The 23,223-nt window shown below is 40.3% G+C and overlaps 1 protein-coding gene across 3 annotated transcripts in view; it reads left to right on the forward strand.

Moving 5' to 3' along the window:
• Positions 1-23,223, forward strand: part of smoc1 (SPARC related modular calcium binding 1) — a 65,892-nt gene that overhangs the window by 21,866 nt on the left and 20,803 nt on the right. For 2 of the 3 annotated variants that reach the window (XM_075448872.1, XM_075448871.1), the window contains exons 2-8: positions 381-546; positions 888-971; positions 3,484-3,596; positions 3,777-3,876; positions 9,474-9,521; positions 13,365-13,454; positions 13,871-13,951. In XM_075448872.1, the coding sequence (XP_075304987.1) occupies positions 381-546; positions 888-971; positions 3,484-3,596; positions 3,777-3,876; positions 9,474-9,521; positions 13,365-13,454; positions 13,871-13,951 (682 nt within the window). The remainder of the gene's footprint in view (positions 1-380; positions 547-887; positions 972-3,483; positions 3,597-3,776; positions 3,877-9,473; positions 9,522-13,364; positions 13,455-13,870; positions 13,952-23,223) is intronic. The other variant, XM_075448873.1, reaches the window with a different exon arrangement.

Genomic DNA, 23,223 nt, shown 5'->3' on the forward strand with positions numbered 1-23,223 from the left:
TCAGTGTGGTTAAGCTCCTTTGAAACTTAATCAAAGTACTTCAGCCAAAGATCACTGAGATAAATCAGCCTCTATGCTGAGCTTCAGCACAGAGCAGCTCACATCTTTGTTAGATTGGCCTAAACAAAGAGAGGCAGCAGCTCACAAGTGTTTGAGGAATGCAGAAATAATGTGAGCACAATGGACAAATGCTGTTTGGCATAATCTCAGATTGAGCTGAGTGCAGACTTTGTTCAAGCACAAGGGGACTAGAATGAAAGAAGGATTTAAAAAAATGTCCATTATCTTAAAAACTATTTCTTTTGATGTATAACCTGAGGGGAGTTTCATGTGAAATGCAGCCGTATCATGTTAACATGTTACTGTATGTGTCATTGCAGTGGCTGATTGGAGACAGAGACAGCCACTGTGGGGTCATCTGCTCACGGACGCAGGGCAAGCCGGTGTGTGGTTCGGACGGGCGGAGCTATGAGACGGGCTGTGAACTGCAGAGGGCACGCTGCAAAGATAAGACACTTACACTGGCACACCGAGGCCGGTGTCGAGGTCAGAGGGTTTTTTTCATAGCTCATAGATCAGCTTTTTTCATAGCAGCAGTTTTCAAGGGTTTATCATCACAGACAGTAACAACATTTTGACAGATAAATTGATAGAGATATATAAGTAAATGTCTTGTGAAATGCATCTTTGCTGCAGCCATAATTATAAAAAAAACATATATATATTATATAATTAATAATTACATTATCTGGCAGAATTTATATGACGGTATATGCATTGCTAGGTTTTTATGTAGGAGTGTAAATTGCTGAGTTTAATCTGTAGTGTTAGTTTTTCTATGAATTAAAGCTAATAAACAAAACGTTGTGACTTTTTTTGTGTTTCAGGTAAAAACTGGGTGAAAAAAGATCAGCTGCCAGTGGCTCCAGCACCTACTTCAACGTCTGAGGGGAGAGACCTGGAGCTGAAAGGTGAGGACTGGGAAGCCTCAGTTACTGAGCACAGCTGAATTCAGCTTTATGAACAGGAAGGGGTAATGGGGATGGTATGCTGTTCTCCAATGGTTATCTCAACGCAGGATTATAAACTGCAAAAGCAACCTGCTCAGAAGCTTATCTTCCCTTTGACATGTTACAACTGTAAGCTTAGAAAGCAATAAAATACATTTATTTGAGGATCAAAGTGCTTATTTGAGATATTGCAGCTTGGAGCCACAACAATGAAAGGGAAAAGTGGAGAACTGAATGAGAAGATGTCTTTCATTTTTTGCCTCTCTGTAGCCGTGTAAGTTTTAACAGACCAGGATCACACACTTCCTCCATCTCTGGATGCCAGCCCAGCAACAACAGAGATTAATAGGTCTGGAGTCAAGGTTGGAACATGGCATTTTACCCCATTTTTCAGCCCCCTTGTTCATTAGAAAAAAAAAGAAGCAATCCAACCAAATCCATTTTTGGAGCGAATTTCTTTTCCTGCTTATTCAAAGTGGTTTTGTTTCACCATAACAGTGGTGTGCCAAGGCTGGGAAAGCTTGGCAGAGCTCAAACAGCTTATGTAGATGCAGCAGGGCTTTTTTGTTGTGATAAAAGTGATACTGTATTTAAGCAGGCGGTCCATATAATAATCCTTGCTTGCAATAACAGAACCTGGCAAAGATCTCAGATCTCACTTTTCAGTGTGAGGTACAGTGCTGCAAAAGTCTTGAGCCGTCACTTATTTCATATTGCCAGGAAAATGTAAAATAGGTGCTGTAGTTTAGTAAAACATGGAAATACAATATGAAGGCAACACAGCTAACACAGCCTGAACCCTTTTAGACAATCTGTCTTGTAGTTTCTTTAGGTGGTCTTCAGAAATGGTTCTCAAGGCTTCTTGAAGGACATCTCAAAGCAATTCTTTAGATGTTGGCTGCCTTTTGTTCCGTTCTCTGTCAAGATGATCCCACATTGCTTCAATAATGTTGAGGTCCAGGCTCTGGGGAGGATTAATCCCTCCATAAGACCTTTTGCCACTGATTTTCAATCTACTTCTTGTGTCATTTGGCATAGCTCAGCCTTTTCTCCCCATTTCCCTTCCTTAAGAATGGCTTCTTGATAGCCACCCTTCCATGAAGACCATTTCTGATTAGGCTTCAGTCAAGTCAAGCTTCAGTGATGGATCAACTGAAGTTTCAGATGTATCTCTCAGTTTCTGTCTGTTTTTTGCTGGATTTTTTTCATTGCTATTTGTTGAGGACATCGCTTTCAGATACTGTTCCTCTGCTGTAAATAGTTTTAGGTCTGCCACTTCTTCTTTTTTCCTCCACTTGTCCAGTTTTTCTCCGATTTTTAAGGACACACTGCACACCATGCTGAGATACGCCAGGTTTTTTGCTTATCGCTCTCTGGAAATCACCTTGTTAGTGCAAAAATGCAGTTTAATGTCTGTAAAACTGTGTTCGTTTAACATTTTCTAGTAGGTGCAACCAATCAAATGGGAGCAAACAAATGCTACTAGTAAGAAAGTGCCTAAAAGGCACATTCCCACTGTAGGAACCTGTCGCAGACGGTTGTGTCGCCTCGGTCGATATCAAGGTCCCAACTCATGTGCGAATGCAAAATGAAACAGTTCCCCTAGGGAAGGGCAGTTCATAGAATGGAATTCGATGTGGACCGTTCTTAGAACTGCCCTTCCGCAAGGGAACTGTTTCATCTAAGACCAAAGATTAATGTAACTGTGCCTGTCCTTCTCTGTGACACAACCACCCTATTGTGGTTCTGTCATTCTTTTACTGCAGTGGAGACACTGTGTCTGTCTCCTCTCAGGTCCAGGGGCAGCTTTTTTAAACTTTTATTTATCCTGGGAGAATATTTGCCAAAAGCGGAGGACTGCGGCCACTCTGGTCAGCTCCCTGGTATGAGTATGTACTCAGGAACAGTTCAACACGAAGCTTGACTCCACAGAAGCTGTGAGTGCAATGAAAGCAGCGCTCTTTGATGGGGTTTAGACCCTTTAAAACCACTTGCATCATTGTCCGTTGAGAGCCAGTGTGACTCATGAGCACTACGGCAGCTTATTTTCCATAGACATTTCAAAACATCACTGCAGAATATGGAACACCCTAATAACACCCTAGTAAAAATATAGTGCCTAAAGTCAGTGTATGTTTATCTTGAACTATTTGCAAGGAAAAAAGCTTCTTCTTTTTTTTTTTTTTTTTTTTTTTGAGATTTGTGAGCAACTATCTCTTCCATTCGCAACTCTTAAAAAGAATGGACAAAAAGTTAATAAATTGTTTTATATTCCCATACAAATGTCAAAACATACCCTGGAGCATGGCACTTTTATATCAGACTCTCAAAGTGCCAACCGTAGTAAACTTCACTGGGCAGTTGTTATCGACAAAGAACACGTCTTCACCACAGGAAAATTAAAAAAAAAAAATATTAGTGTAGCTACAGGTGCCTTGTTTGAGACCAGACTGCTGCTGTCAATATGTTACAGATGCAGGTCAGTCGAAGTGTCGTGTTGAGCGGAACCAGGCTCTGGAACAGGCTAGAAGACCTCAAGAGTCCATGTTTATCCCAGAATGCAATGAGGACGGAACGTTCGCCCAGGTGCGTATCAGATTATCTGTGGCTGCTGCCTTCCTCCTAAATCTTTCACACCTCATCTTTCTCTTTCCATCTGAACCATCTTCACATCATCCAAGAGTTTACTTTTTGTTCACTGACTAGTATGTGTTGCTTTTATTTAATTTTTGGTCTCTTGTACCTTTTTCTGTCTGTGTTGTGCAGGTCCAGTGCCATACTCTGACAGGTTACTGCTGGTGTGCCACCAGTGACGGCAAGCCAGTGAGTGGCTCCTCTGTGCACAACAGGACACCAGTGTGTTCAGGTACTTGGAGTGGTGGTGGAAGTGTAGGGTGAGATGTACCAAGGTTTTTTTTTTTTTTTTTTTCAAGTTAGACAGAAGTTTATTTTTGCACAGTAGAACTCAGATCTGTTTGGCTGTTTCTTGGCAATTTCTTGTTGCAGTTGAGAGGCAGGTAAACAGGGATTTTTTTTGGATCTTGCAGCCAAGAATGCTTAAAAGCCAAGCCACTAGAGTTTGGTCAATTAATGTTCAGCCACTTGAGGTGGACTGGAACTCAGAAAACAAATGGAAATGTTTTTTACTCGTAGGCTTTTGATCTTTATCATAGTAAAGTTTGAAAATAGATAATTTTTGAGCTCAACATGTTTAGGGTCAAACTTGGATTGACTAAATTATCCATGAACTGATATGAAAGCTTATCAGGGAGAATGGCTGTGCTGATAAAGAGAGAACACAGGTCTTTGATGTCAAAAAACTGTCGGTAAACAGTGTGCCATACTATGGCACATTTGTATTACTTGTCATGTGGTGTATAGCAGGTGTAAGGTTGGAGGGAAAGCTAACGGATACATGCAAGGGCCTCCCCACCCTGCTGCCCTCCCCCCTATAATAAGTGCTCTCAGCAGGCCTGAGGAAAAGGAGCAGCGTGGTGCACACTCATCCTGGATGGGAACACTTTCTGATAATCACCATCATTTTTGCCAGATTTGGATTGCACAGCCACTAGAGCATATGGTGCAAATTTTTTGTGGAGTGTGGTGAAAGTGGTCGCATGCCCCTCAGAAGTTGCTCAAGCACGAGGCTCCAACCTCTCTATGTGTCTTTGTTTGCTCTCCAACTTCCTTTGTCTATCTCTGTCTGTATCTTCCTAAACCCTCTGTGCCTTCTCTTTTCGCTATGTGCCTGGATCATGCCACCAATCACCTGTTCGGTTTCCCTCTCTACGTTTTTTTTTTTCAATCCATTAAAGAGAGACAGCATAGTTTACAAATGTAGCAATATCCTTTTCTACTGATGGATGGAAGCACACTACAAAGGCATGTAGCAAGTTCTAAGTTTTAGTTCAAGCAAATCATTGTTTTAAGCTTAGCTAAACTTATGTATTTCTCCTTCTGCATCCACTATACAAGGAGATCAAGTGAAATTCAAATAATAGGGTCTAATAACTCTGAACCTCTTACCTACTCATTTAAATCCAAAATAAACATATATTCATTTCTGTGTATCTGTAAATTTTTCAAGCAAATATGTCATATTTGGCCACGTGTTATCCCTAAATCTCTTACTGCAGGCATTGATTGAATCCCTAAACACTCCTTTCAGTTCATCAACATTACAGACTGGATTGAATTGGATTATAATAGGGCTGCATTGCACTTGAGTTGAACTAGTTTACGTTCTCTTTAAAGTGCCTTGAGATGACTTTTGTTGTGATTGGGACTAGAGAAATAAATTAATTAAAAATAAAAGGTATTTTTCAATAAAAACACTCGATTCATGACTTTGTTTGGATCTAAATCTACAACTTCCGTCTCATTTGCCATGAACAGCCTTTTTGCCTGGCTACAACTGCTCACCCTTGGCTGAGCTCAAACACTCTTGACTTTGTGTCACATAATGATGCGTAAATGCTCCTGATTGCAAGCTTTGAAAAATCCCACCCTTCCCGATGACGGCTTTTGTTCCTTTGGTTTGTTGACATGAAACCCTGTAGGTTTGAATCCACGTTTTTCAGACTGTCAACAGTACACTGAAGTTCTAAGGTTTTAAAAAAAACATCTAATTTCCTTTTAGGTCTTATAAAGGAAATACAACCTCAGATGAACCACAGCACACTGTGTCATTATTTAGTCAACAAAAACAAAACCAAAAGGCAGAAGAACTTATTGTGAAAAACAAAGTACTCTTCTTGATTGAATATCTTGTAGAAAATTTTTAGCAGCAAAAGCTTGAAGTAATCGTTCTCTATGTGACATTATCAGTCTCACATTGTTGTGGAGAAATTCTGGCCCACTCTCCTTGCTTCACTTCATTGAGGTTTGTAGCATCTGTTTATGCACAGCTCTCTTAAGGTCCCACCAAAGCATTTCAATCAGTTTGAGGTCTGGACTTTGACTGGACCATTGCAACACCTTGATTATTTTCTTTTTCAGACATTCTGTTTTAGATTTGCTGCTGTGTTTGGGATCATTGGGCCTCATGCAAGAACCGTTCGTACGCAAAGATTTGTTCTTAAATCGTCCGTACGAGTGATTTACGAGAATTTGCGCATTCACCAATCTTTTCGTATTTTACGTTTTCTTTCAGGTATGATCAGAATTTACGAGTGATCCAGAGCTGTCGTAGGAGTTTCGTAAAATAGTCCGCTGTTATTCGAATCAAGTTTGCTTGACTAATGGATTGTATATTTAATTACTTTGAAGAAAACATAAATAAATATACATTATACCCCATAATTATGCTGACATTATTCTGTTTGACTTAAATTGTGCACTAATTGAAGGTTAATTTGAATCTGTATATAACAAGGTCAATGTGAAGCGTAACCAGCGGCTGTCTTGCTACTTAGCGCGTCAGGCTCTTGAAGAGACCGTGTGGAGACAGACGAATGGCTGACATCGCGATTTAGATCCCCAAGGACTGTGCTGCTACAAATATGCAGCTTGCTAGAGCCACAACTCCAGAGAGAAACACGCCGATCAAACCCAATTCCACCACACGCCCAGGTCCTCACAACCCTTGGATTTTTGGCCACTGGAACCTTTCAGAACGAGATTGGAGACAGATCGGGTGTGTCCCAGTCCTCTGTGAGTCGTGCGCTCCCCTTGGTCATCAAAGCTCTCATCAGGTTATCACCCACGGTACATCAAATTCCCATACACTGCTGTCCAACAAGTACAAATTAAGAGGGACTTTCATGCCATGGCTGGACCGCCAATCATAATTGGAGCACGAGACACATACACGCATCAAAGCACCCGTGCTGTCGTGGAGCGCACTGAGCTGAAGGCTAGGTGGGTGTGTCTCGATACCTCGTTCATGGCGCAATATTGCCATGAACGAGGGTCTCCACCTGAACCAGCCCAGGCAGACCAGAAGGTGTGGTGCCAGAAGACCCCCCTCATGGACCACCCCATCAAAGTGCCATCATGATGAGGCAACAACTGATTGCACGGCTTTAGTTGCAGTCATCGAGCGGCTGGCCATGGCGAGACGTTTTTTTTTTTTAAGCCATTTTCATATCAGACCATTTATTTTTTTATTTCGGTGACATTACGAACTACAGGTGACACGGAATTAACAGCACTCCTAATTGCTTCCCATTTCTTCGCTTTAGCAGGTCCCGTAATTCCACTGCTGACACTGCTAAAATGACAGATTTTCCTTTTTGGATCTCTGAAAGCAGAACTTCAGTCTCAGAGCCCCTAAAGTTGTTCTTTTTGCGCCTTGATGCTGTTTTCATGACTCAACACTCAACACTTCCTGGCACAGGAGCGAGGAAGCACAGCTCCTAATATGGTATCATTTAGGGCGTGGAATATGCAAATCTACTATCCTCGTGCACGTGGACTTATACGCATGAGTGTGATTCATCATTTACGCAGGTCGTTTACACACTTTTTCCCAAGTTAAGAGCGCTTGTTGAATCTGACGTGGCGTGTTCGTACGAGACCTTACGAAAAAAGTGAGAGAAATTTAGAATAAAAATACGAAAATGTTCTTGCATGAGGCCCATTGTTCTATTACATACTCACAGACTCATTTACAGACAAGCTTTAGCTGTCAGGCAGATGGCCTCACATTTGACTTTAGAAATGTTTTGGTATACAGAGGAGCTCATTGTGGACTCGATGACTGCAAGTTGTCCAGGCCCTGTGGCTGCGAAACAAGCCCAAATCATCAGCACCTCCACCACTGTCCTTGATAGTTCATATGTGTTTGTGCTTGATATGCTGTGTCGGATTTTCACCAAACATCTTTACTTTGGTCTTCACTGTCCAAAGGACATTGTTCCAGAAGTCTTGGGGTTTGTTCAGATGCAACTTAACAAACCTATGCTGTGCTGCCAAGTTATTTTTTAGAGAGAATAGGCTTTCTCCTGCAACCCTTCCAAAACAATCCAAACCTCTTCAGTCTTTCTCTAATTGTACTGTCATGAACTTTGACATTCAAGATGTTAACTGAGGCCTGTGGATTCTGAGATGTAGCTCATAAGTTTTACTGAGCATTCCATGGTCTGACCTTGGAGTGAACTTGCTGGGATGTCCACTGCAATGATGCACAAATAGTGAAATTACCCTATAACCCTTCCTAGATTGATGGGCAGCAACAACTGCTTCTGTAAGATCATTGCCGATGTCTTTCCTCCTTGGCGTTGTGTGAACCCATACCATGAATGCAGCAAACGACCAAAACTTCTGCTTTTACAGAGCTGCTCAGACTTGCTGATGATCAATTAATCAAGTGCATTTCATTAGCAGTACCTGGCGGCTACCCTCTTAAATCCTATGGAAGCACTAAGGATGGACTTTCTGTGATGTGTTGCTGCTCATCTTAGGTTAATTTACCTAATTTTAGGGTCTAGTTAGAAACAGATGTTTCTTATTGATACTAATATGTAAAACCTTAGAGTTGAAAGACGTTGTACTTTGAGTTACATGACTTGACATTTATGGATTTTCAGCTTTTCTTCATGACAGTAAAGTGATTGCCATCTTTTAAAACCAGTATTAACAATAACACAATATATCCACCACATTATACAATAAATAAATTATCTTTGCAGTGGCAGTACTTCTAAAAAGATTTGCTTTTAAAAAGATGTGCTGCTACAACACTCACTGCACTCCACCAGAAGTCGGTGACGCTTCTCAGTTGTCCAACTAGAGATAAACTCGATGAGATCCTGAAACATAGTTTACCACGCAACATATCCCTACCTGTCTCCTTTCTGTCCTGCATAAGATCCAATATCTTCATTGTTTCTTGCAAAGGTATGTATGAAACAAGAACTAAAATCTTGGCACAGTAAAACTGATACGGTACACAGCTGCTACAGTTGAACATGCCCAACTCAATTTCCCTCTTAAATAACCTCTGCTGACATGTTAGACGCTCCTGTATATATATGATGACCCAAATCAATCATTTCGCATACATTTTCAGGAAACTTCCGTGAATATATGGGATCTCATGCTGGGACAAATGGATTGTCAGGTAGTAAATTTCCTTCTAGTCGCCCTCACTCAAAAATTCTCCCCCCTTTTTTTTCTCTGTTGTAATTGGTTGCACAATTTAATGTAATTTTATTTTATTTTTTTCAATGAAATCACGCATGACATCTACTACCTGCATGCACCAAAGAAATGACATTTGGAACTTTGTTTTGCTGATGATCATTTTCCGCAGGTGGAGCAGATTCAATTAGGGTTGTGTTAGGTTAATACAGTGAGCCCAGTGTTTAAGTGTGGATATGCTAGAATAAACACATTGATCTCTGTGTGCAACTCTGCCGCAAGACTTCTATGAGCCGGAAAATCTGTGAGAGTGTTGTACTCTGCATCCTGTGTTCACCTGGAATCACTGCTCAGATAGTGTTTCTCTTTTTCTATTTCCAGGGTCAGTAACTGATAAACCACCCGGGCCACCGAACTCTGGTAGAAAAGGTGAGTTGAGATCTGCTGTATGTTGCGTGTGCATGTGGGTGAGTGCCTCTGTTTGTATGAGAGGGGTAAAGAGAGCACAAGAGTTCAGAATGCCTTTTGGCATAATTTTAGTTCCATTTGACATGTGCAAAGTCCATATTTGCACAATTCAAAAGTACCAGTCTAGGAGCTGTTTTTGTTTGAGCTTGTTTTTTTGGCATGTTTGCTTGACAGCTGAGCTTTTTGTAAATGAAGAGATAAAGATACTGCAGCAATCCATGGATCCTTGAATGTCTGTTAAATTCGAGTATGGGATCACTGACAGAATTGACTGCAGAAAGAACAAAATACCGTACAAAATCTTGACCATTTTAGTTCCAGTTATGCCTTTCTTTCATCTGTACCTTCTGAAATTGTAATATACGGCACAATCGTAAAAAATTATTGAGATTTTCCATCTGACAAACAGGGACTCTGCTTCTAAAATTTCACAGATAATATGTCTCAATGGAGTTTTTAATGTAGAAAACATGGGTGGCCTCTCAAAGCTTTTCCGGTTTAGAGGATTTTATTTGCTCTAAAGGCAACTGGATTCAGCCAACCTTATGTCATAGGACAGTTGAACAAAGAATGAATGCAGTGAAGGCAGTTCTGTCAAGTGTAACAGTTTTAGTTCTAAGAAAGAAGGAGATTCTCAGTTCTAGGGGCGGGCCGACCGGGCAGGCGCCCGGGGCGGGTTGCACCGGGTTTCGCCCGGGCGTAAATCAGTGTCGGACCGCCACTGGAGATGCTGGTATATTAATCTTAAGTTTATCCTCTTGTAAAGTTTTTGATAGTTTTTAATTAAACTCAGTGCAAAGTAGGACATCTTAGACAATAGAGATCCCACATCCAAAGCTGATGCTTTGGAACTTTAATTGCTTTTCATCCTTATAATTTATGGCGCACAGTGCAGACCTGGATCAAACAGTAAATAAGAACAGCAGGTTATTAATGGCACTGACAGAGGAGAATTTCAAAACATGAAATTAGAAGAAAAAATATATGTATATATATCTTGATTTGACTACAAAAAATTGTGCTAATTTCTATGTTCATACTTCTCTGTGACCAACAGTAACTATTGCATTTTTTTTTTTTTTTTTTTTTACAGTTTGATCAAATCAGGTCATTTTAACCCTAAAATGTTTTCAATAATCTGACATGTGATCTGATTCAAGGATTCAACTGTACTGTCTGTTGAATGACCTCCAATCAGTTTTTCTGTTGTTTGCTTTTGATCGAATTATTTCTCAAGGAATGTTCCAGATGCTACAAAACTGCACATGGGTGAGTATTCTAGGCAGCTCAATTCACAGCATTAGATAACATCCATCACCACTTGGACATTGACTCTTTCAGCTTGTCTGAATATTTCTTATCTCGCATATTAATGTAACATTTGACAGAAAATTTGACTATTTTTGAATAACAGCAAAAGTCAACTTTGCAACAAGGTATGAATTCTAGTTTTATCATTCACTACAGATATTTTTTCTCTGACGCAGGAAAAAAAGAACAAATCACTTGATGTCATGGTATTACAGCTGTAGAAAGATGTAAAGTCCCACTCTGGCAGTTCCTGGTCCCCTAATAAATCATCTGTGTTAGTTTTTTCCATGAAAAAAAAACTCATGGCCTTAACACTGCATGAGGCATGACTCTCCAAGTTTTTCCTCATTTGTGGAGTGGGGATATATACGAATATGCTAATGAGCAACAGCCACGTCTCTGCCTCTCAGCAGTTCCTCAAAGTCTCCTCTGACTGCAAAACTCACTCTGCTATGTCCACATAATAATGACCAAACAACAATAAAATGATGATCGGGTTTGCTAACTCTCACTCAACTGTCTGAAAATTGGAGTATTTTCACATAAGATGCAGGAACCACTTGGAAGAGAGAAAAGTCTGCCCAGGGCTCAAGAGAAGTCTGACATGGTGTGCAACCGCCTTCCTGGGCAAACCCTGCTTCCCTGTAGGCTTTTTGAACCGTGTGCCGCAGATTGTGTTTTCTCCGGCGGTTTTGGCAGGGTTGCTGGCATGAACTGCAAACAAGAGTGTGACAGTGAAAAAACAAATTAGAAAAAGTAAACATACTGACCGGCCCTCTCATAGCTGTGGTGTCTTCCGCATCGTTGGTTAAGTTATTAAAAAACAAGCTTAGTGGCAAACTCAGCTGTTTTATGGGTCAAATTCAAGAGTCTGCAGCCAAGCCATCTCTCTTAGGAAAGACACCGACTGGTCTGCCTCGTTTTGTCCCAGTCAGCCAGAACCGGTGGGAGTAGTAGGTAACCTGAGTTGCTGGAGGACTATCCTCCCTGGCATCTTGTGACAAAGCACATAAAAAGAAAGGGACGCATTGGATTGTCCCGCTTGTTTCTCTCTGATAAATGATTGGCACTACATCCCACTTTCCAATGAGTTTATTTGCTAAATCAAGCTGTTTATGTTCAAGTTTGTGAAATGGCTTTAGGAAAAATGAAGACTGAAGACACTCAGGTGTTTATGATGGAACCTTGTGATATCTCCAAATAAACTATATGCACTTCTGTTGTGGGTTACCATCTGTGGATAAGGCAGATTCCAGACAGCTTCCAGAATCTGATATCACATCTGCCAGTCAACCAGATGTAAACACACCAACTTTCTTCTCCACCTTGCTTATGGAGACCGCCATCCAGCAAGTAGCCAGCATTGGTTGGTCCTAGTTCCTCCAAATAGTCTACGCAGAACATTCAGGCTGTGTCAGCTCACCTTTCTGAGGCTAAGGATGTTGCTGTGTCGATTCAAAGCAGAAATTCTTAGCCCTAGTGCTGATGGCTGATGGCTTTGAACATATTGACAAGGTGAAAAAATGGATTTTTAGTGGAGAGATTTTGAGATGCCAGTGACAATTCTGATCAAAGGATTAAAAGCATTAAATTATGTATAGCATGAATAATGCATAAAACAATCAAAATATGGTTTTACCATCTTTAATGAGACCTATGTGTTATATGGTGACATGTTGGTGTAGATTCTCAGATGTTCAGGTTGTGGTCATCCATGGAGCTTGGAAAAAAAAAGGCAACTGCACTTTGTTTTGTGGTTCCTATAAGACATTTCATCTCTCATCCCTAACGGCTCCTTCAGTCACTCTGAGGATGATGCTTCAGGAAAAGCCATTGGGTCATTCAACCCTTAAGCTTTTTTAAATTTATTTATTTATTTTTCGGAGAAGAAATATTCTCACATTTCTATGATGAAAGATGTGATTCTGGGCAGAGCAGAGTGAGGCACCAGAGGAAAGGCTTGAAGGAAAACCAGATAATAATAATTCTTCCAAAGTCAACGGTGTTAATGAGAGTCTGGAAAAATCCGGACAAGTTTAGGGATAGACCTCCACCGAGGCGCAAGTCAGCTGATGGTGAGGCTTAATTGAGGGTAAGGCATTTCCGAAGTTACTCAAAATTATACTCTGAAGATCTTATTGATCTTATTTTAAAAAACATGAATGAATTATAGTAGCTGTAGGTTTGTGTTGTAATTAACACAAGTTACACAAGTTACACAAGTTACACCTGCATGACAATTGGGTGTGATGGTGGGGTTGGTGGGGGTGGATTACAGTGTGATTATGAGGTGGATTCCATCATGCGCAGCCTGATCATGTTGGTATGAGAGTGACTTACTGAACCACACGTGGGTGGCTGTCTTGTGTTTTTCTGCTATTCCATCTGTCTATCTGTCTCTTTTTCTGTCTGTCTCACTTGGCCGGGCCATGTGCAAATCCCAACCATTCAACAGTTCTGGAGAGTAGATTGTATTAACCTCAATAATGGTAGTCTCTTTCCGTTTCTTTCTCACCCTCAACCCAGACGATGGCTCCAAGCCCACACCCACCATGGAGACCCACATCCCCTCTGTGGGTGATGGTAAGTGTTCTCCAACAGCTCTTCCACCAGTAGCACAGTGCGTTAAGATGGCCGCTTACATAGCTAATGTGCATACCACATATTCCTAATGACCCTCATGGGTTAAAAGGCAGCTCATAGCATTGCTCCTTAGTGTACTAAAGCAATGCTCAGCTTATTCCAACACTTCACTGAAGCTCCAGTCTGTCATGAATTTAATATCCTTAAGTAAGATCCCATTTCATAAAAATGCACTATTGGATCTAATGGAAAAATCCAGATGTCAAAAATACCACATGCTATATTTGATTTTTTTTTTTTTTGGAAGTACTTGGGTCTTAGATGCTATTTTAATTTTGTGGTTAGAGGTTGAACATTTTCTTATGACCACCCTAATGTGTCAGAGATGTTGATCTACACTCATTCGGTCACTGCAGAGATAACTGCTCCGACGTTATGGATAAAACACCTGGTTTACAAGGAAAACAAGCAGAACAGCTCCAGTTCCAGAAAACAAGGTGAGAAAAAGAAATGCACCCTTACTTTGATAACACCACATATAAAGGCTTTAAAGACATGCACACTCGCTTCACACGGAACATTGTTTACATTCGACAATAGTTCACATTTAGTATGGTAAGGCATAAATTATGTATGACAGAATCAAATAAGGCCTCATGTTCTTGACCATAGTACTAATAAACCCCTCCTTTCTTCTCAGTTGGGGTAAAGTATCTAGCCTGACTACGTCATACTCACGATTCTAGTCAGAATGTGAGTCTGATACCGCTCAATAGAGATTTGGGTATGGGGCGTTTCAACCGAACCAGGAGAAAAAATGCCTCTTCGCTCAATTGGATAGACCTACAACCAATCAGAGCAACGTAGTATGTGACGTAGATTAAGCAACACACACTTGTTGTAGGAAGGATGGCAAAAACATCTTTTCTATCGATAAAAGCCTTTATCGCGTTCCTCTGTTCGTCTTTCTAAATGAATGCAATGTGGAGATCCTGTAGAACGGACTCGATGGCAGAATCTACACACCCTAGCTCTCCAGCGGCAGCCATGTTCAGCTCTTTAGTGACGTACTCGATAATGTCCCTGTTGATCATCTGTCCATCATCGTATAAAGCCCGCCCTGGCAATCTGATTTGTCCGACCAATTCTTGGTCGGGCATAATGATTTCCCAACTGAGCAGAGCCAGACTGAACTTCCCGACCAAATCTTTTATGGGCGGGGCTAAGTTCGGCTGGCACCCAGGCTATAAAGTATCGGCCACATATTGATAATAACAGAATATGAAAACAGCAGTAATGTGCAAAAGTCTTGAGCCATCCATCCATCATCTTTTAAAGTGGCCTTGAGAAATAGTTCTGCAGGCTCTCTGAAGCTCTTTCGAGGTTCGTCTTTGTACGTCGGCTGCTTTTTTTAAAAATTCATTCAGTCCAGTCCTAGTACCCGATCATTTATTGAGGAGTTTCTTTTGAATTTTTTATCAAGCCCTTTAAAACTGACCAAAGAATCTGAGGATTCACACAGGTGCAGAGAATCGTTTCCAAGGGTTTAAAAGTGCTTGGCTTTTGATACAGCTACTGGAAACTGTAATTGCATTGCATTCAATAATTTAATAATATAGCAGCACAGCTATATCCATGTCAACAACCAGCGGTGTAGACACAACCAGTACAGTAAAGGCAGCCAGTGGAGTAGCAAAAGTCGTTGCTTTTCTGCCATCTCATGCGATTTTTGGTTTTTATTTTTATTTTATTTTTATTTTTACTTGTCTGTATGCTGCAACTGCGAAGTCATTTCCCGGCCGGGATGAATAAAGTACTTCTATTCTATTCTATTTTGCTCTTTTTGTTTTTTTTTAGCGCTGTATAGTTTCAAATCAAGGCGATAAAGGACACTTGTACCACCTCAAATTATTGGTACTTTGATTTTCGAAGGGTATTCATCGACTATCCAGGGTCTTCTCAATTCTGTGTGTTTGAAGGTTCAAAATGAGCAGTAGGCTGACACTGAACAATCCTTTGTTTTTTTTTCTTTCTCAGTTTTTCTAACAATTCAGAGGTCTGCCTACCTCAAAGCGTACTTTTTTTTATCCTATCTTTCAGTAAAGAATTCATTACAGGTTGGACAGGCTATATAGGATGCAAAGCATACTCAAAAATAGGCAAAGCTTTTTGAAAGATGAAAGTTTGTTGTTCTTCCCTATCTGCTGTCACCATTCTGTAGTATGACATCACAAAGCATAATTTCCGTTCTTTATTACTCAATAACAACTGATTTCATATAATGAGGAAGTAATATGATCATTTCCAATTTATCTACAATGTTTTAGTATATGCAATTTTCACAGTCATGGTGTACTGCGAAATGTTGAAATAATCACATTGAAAAGTACTTGAGGAGTGCTTGATTTTTTTCCGATTAGAGGGGTGTAATGACCCAGGAATCATTCCAGCATAAAAAAAAGCACCTACTCAAGTGATGAGTGTTGTCAACAAATAACAGACAACTTAGCAAATAGCTAATTTTAAATAGTATCTTTAGATATTTCGTTATTAGAAGCTTGATGTAAAGTTTTGATGTCACAAAATGTCCTCCTAAATCTTTAGTTGCATCTATAAAGAATACCAAAGACAGTTTGAAAGATGTAAAATAACAGTTTTGCACACTATTAGTGGAAAACTTGGCATATTTCACCCTAAAAAAAAATCCGTGGAAACTGGGCAAGTAGAGGATGAACGAAGAGGCAGACCTAAAAAAAATATCTACAGCAGATCAGGATCTAACACTGATGTCTCTAAAGATCCTCCCCAAAAAATCCAACAAAGACCTGATGGGACCTGAGAAATGCATCTGGACCTTCAGTTGATCCATCCACTGTTCACCGAAGACTCATCTGAAATGGTCTTCATGGAAAGTGGCTGTCAGGAAGGTATACCAAACGAGACGAGAAGTGGACTGAAAATCAGAGGCAACAGGTCTTATGCAGTGATGAATCCTCCCCAGAGCCTGGACCTCAACATTACCGAAGCAGTGTGGGATCATCTTGACAGAGAACGGAACAAAAGGCAGCCAAAATCCAAAGAAGAGCTTTGGAATGTCCTTGAAGAAGCCCGGAGAACTATTTTTGAAGACTACTTAAAGAAATGACAATAAAGCTTTTCTAAGAGGGTTCTGGCTGTGTTGAAGAATAAAGGTGCTCAGAACAAATATTCACTTTCAAGCTCCTTAGAAATGTACAAAACTCTGTTTTTGTCCTATACAGCTGCGCAATTTCTCATTTTCTTGCAACATATAAAGAAAGCAGGGGTGGCTTAAGACTTTTGTGGAGAAATTATATCAGGAGAGTTGTCTGAACCCCAGATAAAGTGTACGTCAACTTGACTCTTTTATAACTACTTTCAAAGCCACTAGTACGAAATGTAAAACATTTCCCTGTTTGAAGAGAGGCCCACTCTGCCAGTATTATGTTTCTTGTTTTCTTTCCTTTGGTGTAATTTGTTTAGCTTTCTCTGTCTCCTTTTCAATTACTCCACGACATGTTCACTACCCTCTGGGCAGCTGGACAGCTTTCACGCTTCTGTACGGAGTCAGGGAGTGAATGAGGCAGGGGGTTGTGAGTCTTGTGTGTATTAGGATTGGATGGAAATGTTGTTTGGCTGATATATGGGACCAATGTTTACTTTTTATCAGAACCTCCAGAACTATTTATTTTTTTTCTGTTGATTGTTATTTAGCATTTTTCCATCTTCAAGTCCACCACAATTTACTATAAACAAGTTAATAGCTTTTAAGCTCCAAAAATCTAATCGAGTAAACTAATCTATGGAACCTTGTCACATAAACAAACAACAACTTAATTAGCCACATGCTAAGTATCAGCACCTGTCAACCTGCACATATATGAATGCATGCTGCTGCTTCCTGTCTATATTTTAGAGTTGGAAAGCAATAAAATGTGTGATTAGGTGGAAATATGCATGGTTTTTGGCCAACAGGGTCAGCAAAAAAAACAAACAAGTGGCGAGACAAGAGTGTCATATTGTTGAGGCGATATGGTGAACTTGTTTGAGAGTAGTTGCTTATTTAGTCCAGCAGATGCAGTCATGTGAAAAACAAAGTATACCTTCTTTAAATCTAAGGTTTAACATATACAATCCCAGACAAACAACAGCACATGACATGTTATATTGTGTCATGATATATTTAATATAACTAAGCCAAAACGGAAAAAACAAACAAAAGTCCCCCTTTCCTGCTTCTGTGTGAATTAAAAGGATAAGTACAGCCTGATGCTGCTAATCAAATGCACTTAATTCAGTGATCATCAATAAGTGTAAGCACCTCCATAAATGCAGACGTTTTGGCAGTTTGCTGGTCTGGAGCGTTCAGGTGTGATTTAACACACCAAGGAGGAAAGACATCAGCAATGATCTTAGAAAAGCAATTGTTGCTGCCCATCAATCTGGGAAGGGTTTTAAGGCCATTTCAAAAATATTTGGAGACCATCTCATTTCAGACTCTACGGGCCTCTGTTAGCGTGTTAAACATTCATGACAGTACTATTAGGGCCCTTTCACACCAGAGTTGTTTGGTCCACTTTAAACGGACCAGAGTTCATTTCCTCAGATAGTTGGCTTTGTTTGGGCAGGTGTGAAAGCTCATCTAAACTCTGGTGCGGACCAAACAAGCGACCTGAAAACGTGGGACTCGGTTAGTTAGCAAATAAACCCTAGTGTGGTTCGCTTACAGTGGGAAATGCAAACCGACAGTCCAGCGAACCAAAGAGATGCAGTGACACGTACAGAGCAACATGCTGGATAGCTCGCTGTCTCGCCTGCTCCTCATAGTTGACAGCTTCTTGTGAAAAAGCAATTAGGTTTGAACACCAAAGTAAAAACAGAAACCTCAAGACCGGATGAATTTGACGTTGCACAAGCTGGCTGAAGGGGATGCTTTTCCGTTTTTTGGTCCTGGCCAATTGATCTCCTTCCTCTTCCGTTTTTTCCTTCCGGGTCAGTGCTTGTTTGGGGCAATACTGCCTCAAACGAGCAGCTGTTGTAACTGAGTGATGTCCGGGAGGATTGGTCCGCAGTACGAAAGTGAACCAAACCAAATGAAGGTGTGACATTTTTCGGCATTCCCTGCCCAATCGAACCCTGGACTATCTTGGTGTGAAAGCGCTCTTAGAAAAAAACTGAGCAAGTATGGCTTGTGCGGAAGAGCTGCCCAGGAGAAAGCCTCTTCTCTCTAAAAAGAACATAGCAATGCAGCTTAGTGTTGTAAAGTTACATCTGGATATACCACAAGACTTCTGGAACAATGTCCTTTGAACAGACAAAACCAAAATAGAGATTTTAGCATAATGCACAGTGCTAATCTCAGACCAAACCAAACACAGCACAAACACCTCATGCTGACTGTCAATCACAGTGGTGGAGGGCTGATGATTTGGGCTTGTCTTGCATGACCTGGACACCAAAGTCAAGTAGTCTAATATGAGGCCATCTGTCCAACAGATAAAGTTGATACCAAAATTCCTCCACAATGATGTGAGAGACTGATAATGTCATGCAGAAAACAATCTCCTCAAGTTGTTTCTGCTGAAAATGGTTCTACATGCCCTGCAGTCATAGAGTGTACTTTGTTTTTCTCACGCTGCATTTCTTTGCATTTTGGCTTAGTTTTTGTTAAAAAAATTACACAGTTTAATTCATGTATTCTTTATGTAAGAATACATGAATTTACTTCATTTTGGACCAGCTCGTGTATTTTCACATCCAGATACATAAAACCTTAGCAGTGAAAGGTGGTGTACTTAATGTTATTCTTGACTGTATATGAAATTCAATATTCACTGTCATTGCTACTGGCAATTCTTGAGAGAATTTCTTTTGTAAATGCTTCACTATTCCCACCAACTAGTTGCTAACTGTGACTGGCAGCTGTTTGTGTGACAGCAGGTTGTGAATCAGGGCAGTTATTTTTCAACTAAAAAAAGCAAAAGAGTGTCCTATTTGCAGAGATGCATGATAATATTTGCAACTGTATTTTGATTATTGTAGAATAGTGAACCAAAAAAAGAAAGAAAACTGGAATGATTTTCATTACCATTGAGCAAGGCATTTACATCAATCTGTAAAACAGATGGTCACCATGATATCACTTTTTGGTTTCTTTTGACACCAGAAGTTACACGAGCTCTGACAAAACTGGAAAACTGGAAAATATTGGATCTCACTGGCTAGCCGCTTGCCAGTCACAAGGTTTCCCCACACTAATATATACTCTACTTTATTGTCAGTTTCACTCTAAATGAAACTATAATTTACTAAATGGGCATAAAACTATCAATCAAGACCGTGAAATAAAGTAAGAAGTTGTTCTTTTTTTCCTCTGACGTCCATACAAACCTCTTCTTGTTTGGGTGGCTCATTTGCTTCCTTTCCAACCTCAATTAGTTTGAAAACATTCAAACTTTTACTTGACCCAGCTGTTCTCTGCAGTCACTTTTACCTGTTTTAATTTATATCTCATAAATTAACTCTCCCAGAAAATAATCAGTAGTTGTTGCCTTAGATTTGTACGAAGGCATTACTTAAACAAACCTCGAAATGGAGGACTGCTTGTAACAAAGTTAACTTTTTAGTGAGTCAAAGACTTGGAATACCTCTTCCATCATTGGCGTGTGTGACCCCTGTTATTGGGCCTGGAGCTTGCTTCATCCTGCCAGTGTTTGAGGCCTGAGTCCGGAGGAGTCTGAGACATGATGTTATCAGTCATCTGAAGTGATTATCTGATTATACAGTTCACTTTCTGTCTTCCCTCTTTGTAAAACTGCTTGCAAGGTGAGGACATTATTTTGAAGTTCAACAGAATCAGAACCGCTCTGTCTTTTTCTCACAAGCTGGAAAACCTGGGTTCGCAACACAGTCCTCCTGTCTGCACATAAGCGACATTATTCACTTACTGGCTCTTTCTCTGGATACCCCATAATTATGATTGAGAGTGATGTGGAGACTGTGTAAGAGAAACATGTTTGCTAAGGAAAAGCAAAGCAAAATCCATTTTTTCAAACGGGTGCTTTGTTGCCAGACTTAGACGTGCCCTTGTCCAAATGTAGCATGAAGGGGTAAGCGCGATGTCAAGCAGCTCATTTATAAGAGTGTGTGGAGAACCAGAAACTCACCAAGCGCAGATCCTCCCTTGCAGAGAGGCAAGTAAAAGAAAACAGAATGTTGAAGGAATATTAATGGGATCATGTCATCTAAGAGTGTGATTCTCCGTAAACATTGGCTGTCTGAAAAATGTTTTTTCTCCTTTTAATCCTATTTTCATGCCCAGTGTGGCGCAGCATTGAGGTGTGTTTTACGTTTCAGCACATTAAGTGAAGACAGTGACAGAATACAATAAACGATATGCTGAGAAGTAACAACTGTGTTGAGAAACTGGTTGAAATTTCCTATGACTTAAGATTTCAATCATCTCTCTGGTTTTGTTGCCGTGCTATGTGCCTTTAAACAAACACATGCACCTACAAAACCTCACCAGAGTTCCCCCTCTTCCCAACATTTCAGCTATTTTAACTGCAGAGAAGGCTCGCTAGAAACAATATTGCAGCGATTACTCCACAGCTGAAAGCCATTGGAGTGAAGTGAAGAGGAGAGAGTTCAGGGAGATGGGGGTGGTGTGGGTTAAAAGAGGGTGGAATTAGGATGGAGGGAAGCAGGGAACAGAAGAAGAAGAAGAAGAAAGTGAAGGGGAGAAAGGAGAAGAACCAAAGTAGAATGCAAAGAATGGGGCAACCTGCTCTCATCAAATGTACTTCGGTCGGTCATCTTTTGCTCATTATCAAGCTGCCGTGAGGAAAATCACCACAACAATGAGTAAATGGTTGCAGCTCTTCCGAGCTTCCACTTGTGTAGGTTTCTTTTCTTCTTCTTCTTTTTTCAACAATATTTGTTTTCTGAGAGTTTGTTTTTCCTCCTATTTCAGTTCCTGCAAAGGGAAGAGAAATAAAACTGAAAAGGAAACAAAAACAAAAAATAAATAGAGTAGAATTGCAGATATTTAAGGCAGGCAGAGAGGACACAGATTGAATTTCACATCCAGCCTTTTTCCATTTATATGTACAAAAACTATTTTCTTCAGGGAATCTTAGTGCTTGGCGCCAGCAGATCTTCTGCATAATAAACAGTGCTAAATAATTTGGATATGAAAGAACCTTGGCATGAACATCGTAAAGAACTGTTGAGTATAGTCTTCCCTGGAGGAAAAAGGTTATTTGAAGCAGTGGTGTATGGTTCTGTGTTGGCAGCCATGCCATGCAGAATGTGACCTTGGTAGACCTGTCACCACCATCATCTCTATCTTTATTAACTTTGCCATGAAGGATGATGTTTTTGTTTTGTCTTGTTGGCGTCAGTACTGTTTCTCTATTAAAAAAAACAAAAACAGTACCTGTCCCGTTGCATTATGCTTAGTATGGCATTTGTTATAGAGTGACGAGGTCATATCACTACCAAAACTGATGTAGTCTTTTTTGCGCTTCATTTCTGTTGCAACAAATTTGGTAGACATGCACTCGAAACCCCCAATGACCGCTGGGATAGGCCCCCCCGCGACCCGACAGTTGGATTAAGAGGGTATAAAAAATGGATGGATGGATGGATGGATGGATGGATGGATGGATGCACTCGAAAACCAAAGTTATTTACGCTAATCGACAGTTTTTATAAGGTCAAAGGTAAAAATGCCAATCTTTGCCAGTTTTACAATCTCACTCCGGTCTTGAGACAGTGGCGGAGCCAGAAACTTTTTAGGGGCTAAGACCATTTCTCTCATTGGGGTGGCACTGGAACTGATGAACTGCAAATAATGCTCATACCCCACTCACTGCAACACTTCTCTGAAAACATAGGTAGGTGTAGCTGTGTTCAGAAAAGTTGCATATGTGAAAAAGAAATGCCAAAGGAATTTCCAAGGGAAAGCTTGTAGATTAAAATGATTCCCTAAAAGGCAATGAAAACAGAACTATTCTTTGCATAATGAAAACAGAGTAATGATTACATTGCACTCCGTCACTAAGATACTCATAAATCCTACATAGTGGACCTTTAAACATGCCATTTAGGATTTGCAGCCATGGAGTAATAAGAGTAATTCACCCTTGGTTTTGTAGGGTGGTCAGAGGGGTGGAAAAGTTTAACTCTGTGGTGGCCAACTTTTGACTCTGTCCTTGTAGAATAGGGATGGTTTCTGTATTTCAGAACACTCCCAAGTGACACAGGGTGTCCATGTTTGTTCAGTTTGGTCTGATTAAAAAGATATTCCAGGGTTTAAAAGATTAACCAATTAGTTGTCAACTTTAAAAGTCATCATTATGGGTAAAAAAAAAAAAGTCTTCTGCATAGTTTAGGCATCGGAATATGCATCTTACTCTCTGGACAGTTTATGGCGTTTATGTCGTAAAATGTCTGCCAAGCTATTGAATTTTGAGTCTTTCTTTCGTTTTTGGCTGCGTTTACAAAAACATTTTTTTTAAACGAAACAATAAGCCATAAGAGGCCTCAAATCTCAACAGATGGGAAGGAAACTGTAATAATGGGTAACAATTCTGTTGGTTTGATCCAGCCTTAAGTAAAGGATTCAACCACTTCTCCCTCCACAGTTTCATGTTGGAGAGAATGTTCTACAATGTGAAAACACCACCACATGTCACCACCTTGAGTCAAGAGGCTCCCAATAGTCAGTTTGGCTCTGTTGTTATTCGTT

This window comes from Odontesthes bonariensis, chromosome 17, assembly GCF_027942865.1.
Source record: "Odontesthes bonariensis isolate fOdoBon6 chromosome 17, fOdoBon6.hap1, whole genome shotgun sequence".
Taxonomy (NCBI): Eukaryota; Metazoa; Chordata; class Actinopteri; order Atheriniformes; family Atherinopsidae; genus Odontesthes; species Odontesthes bonariensis.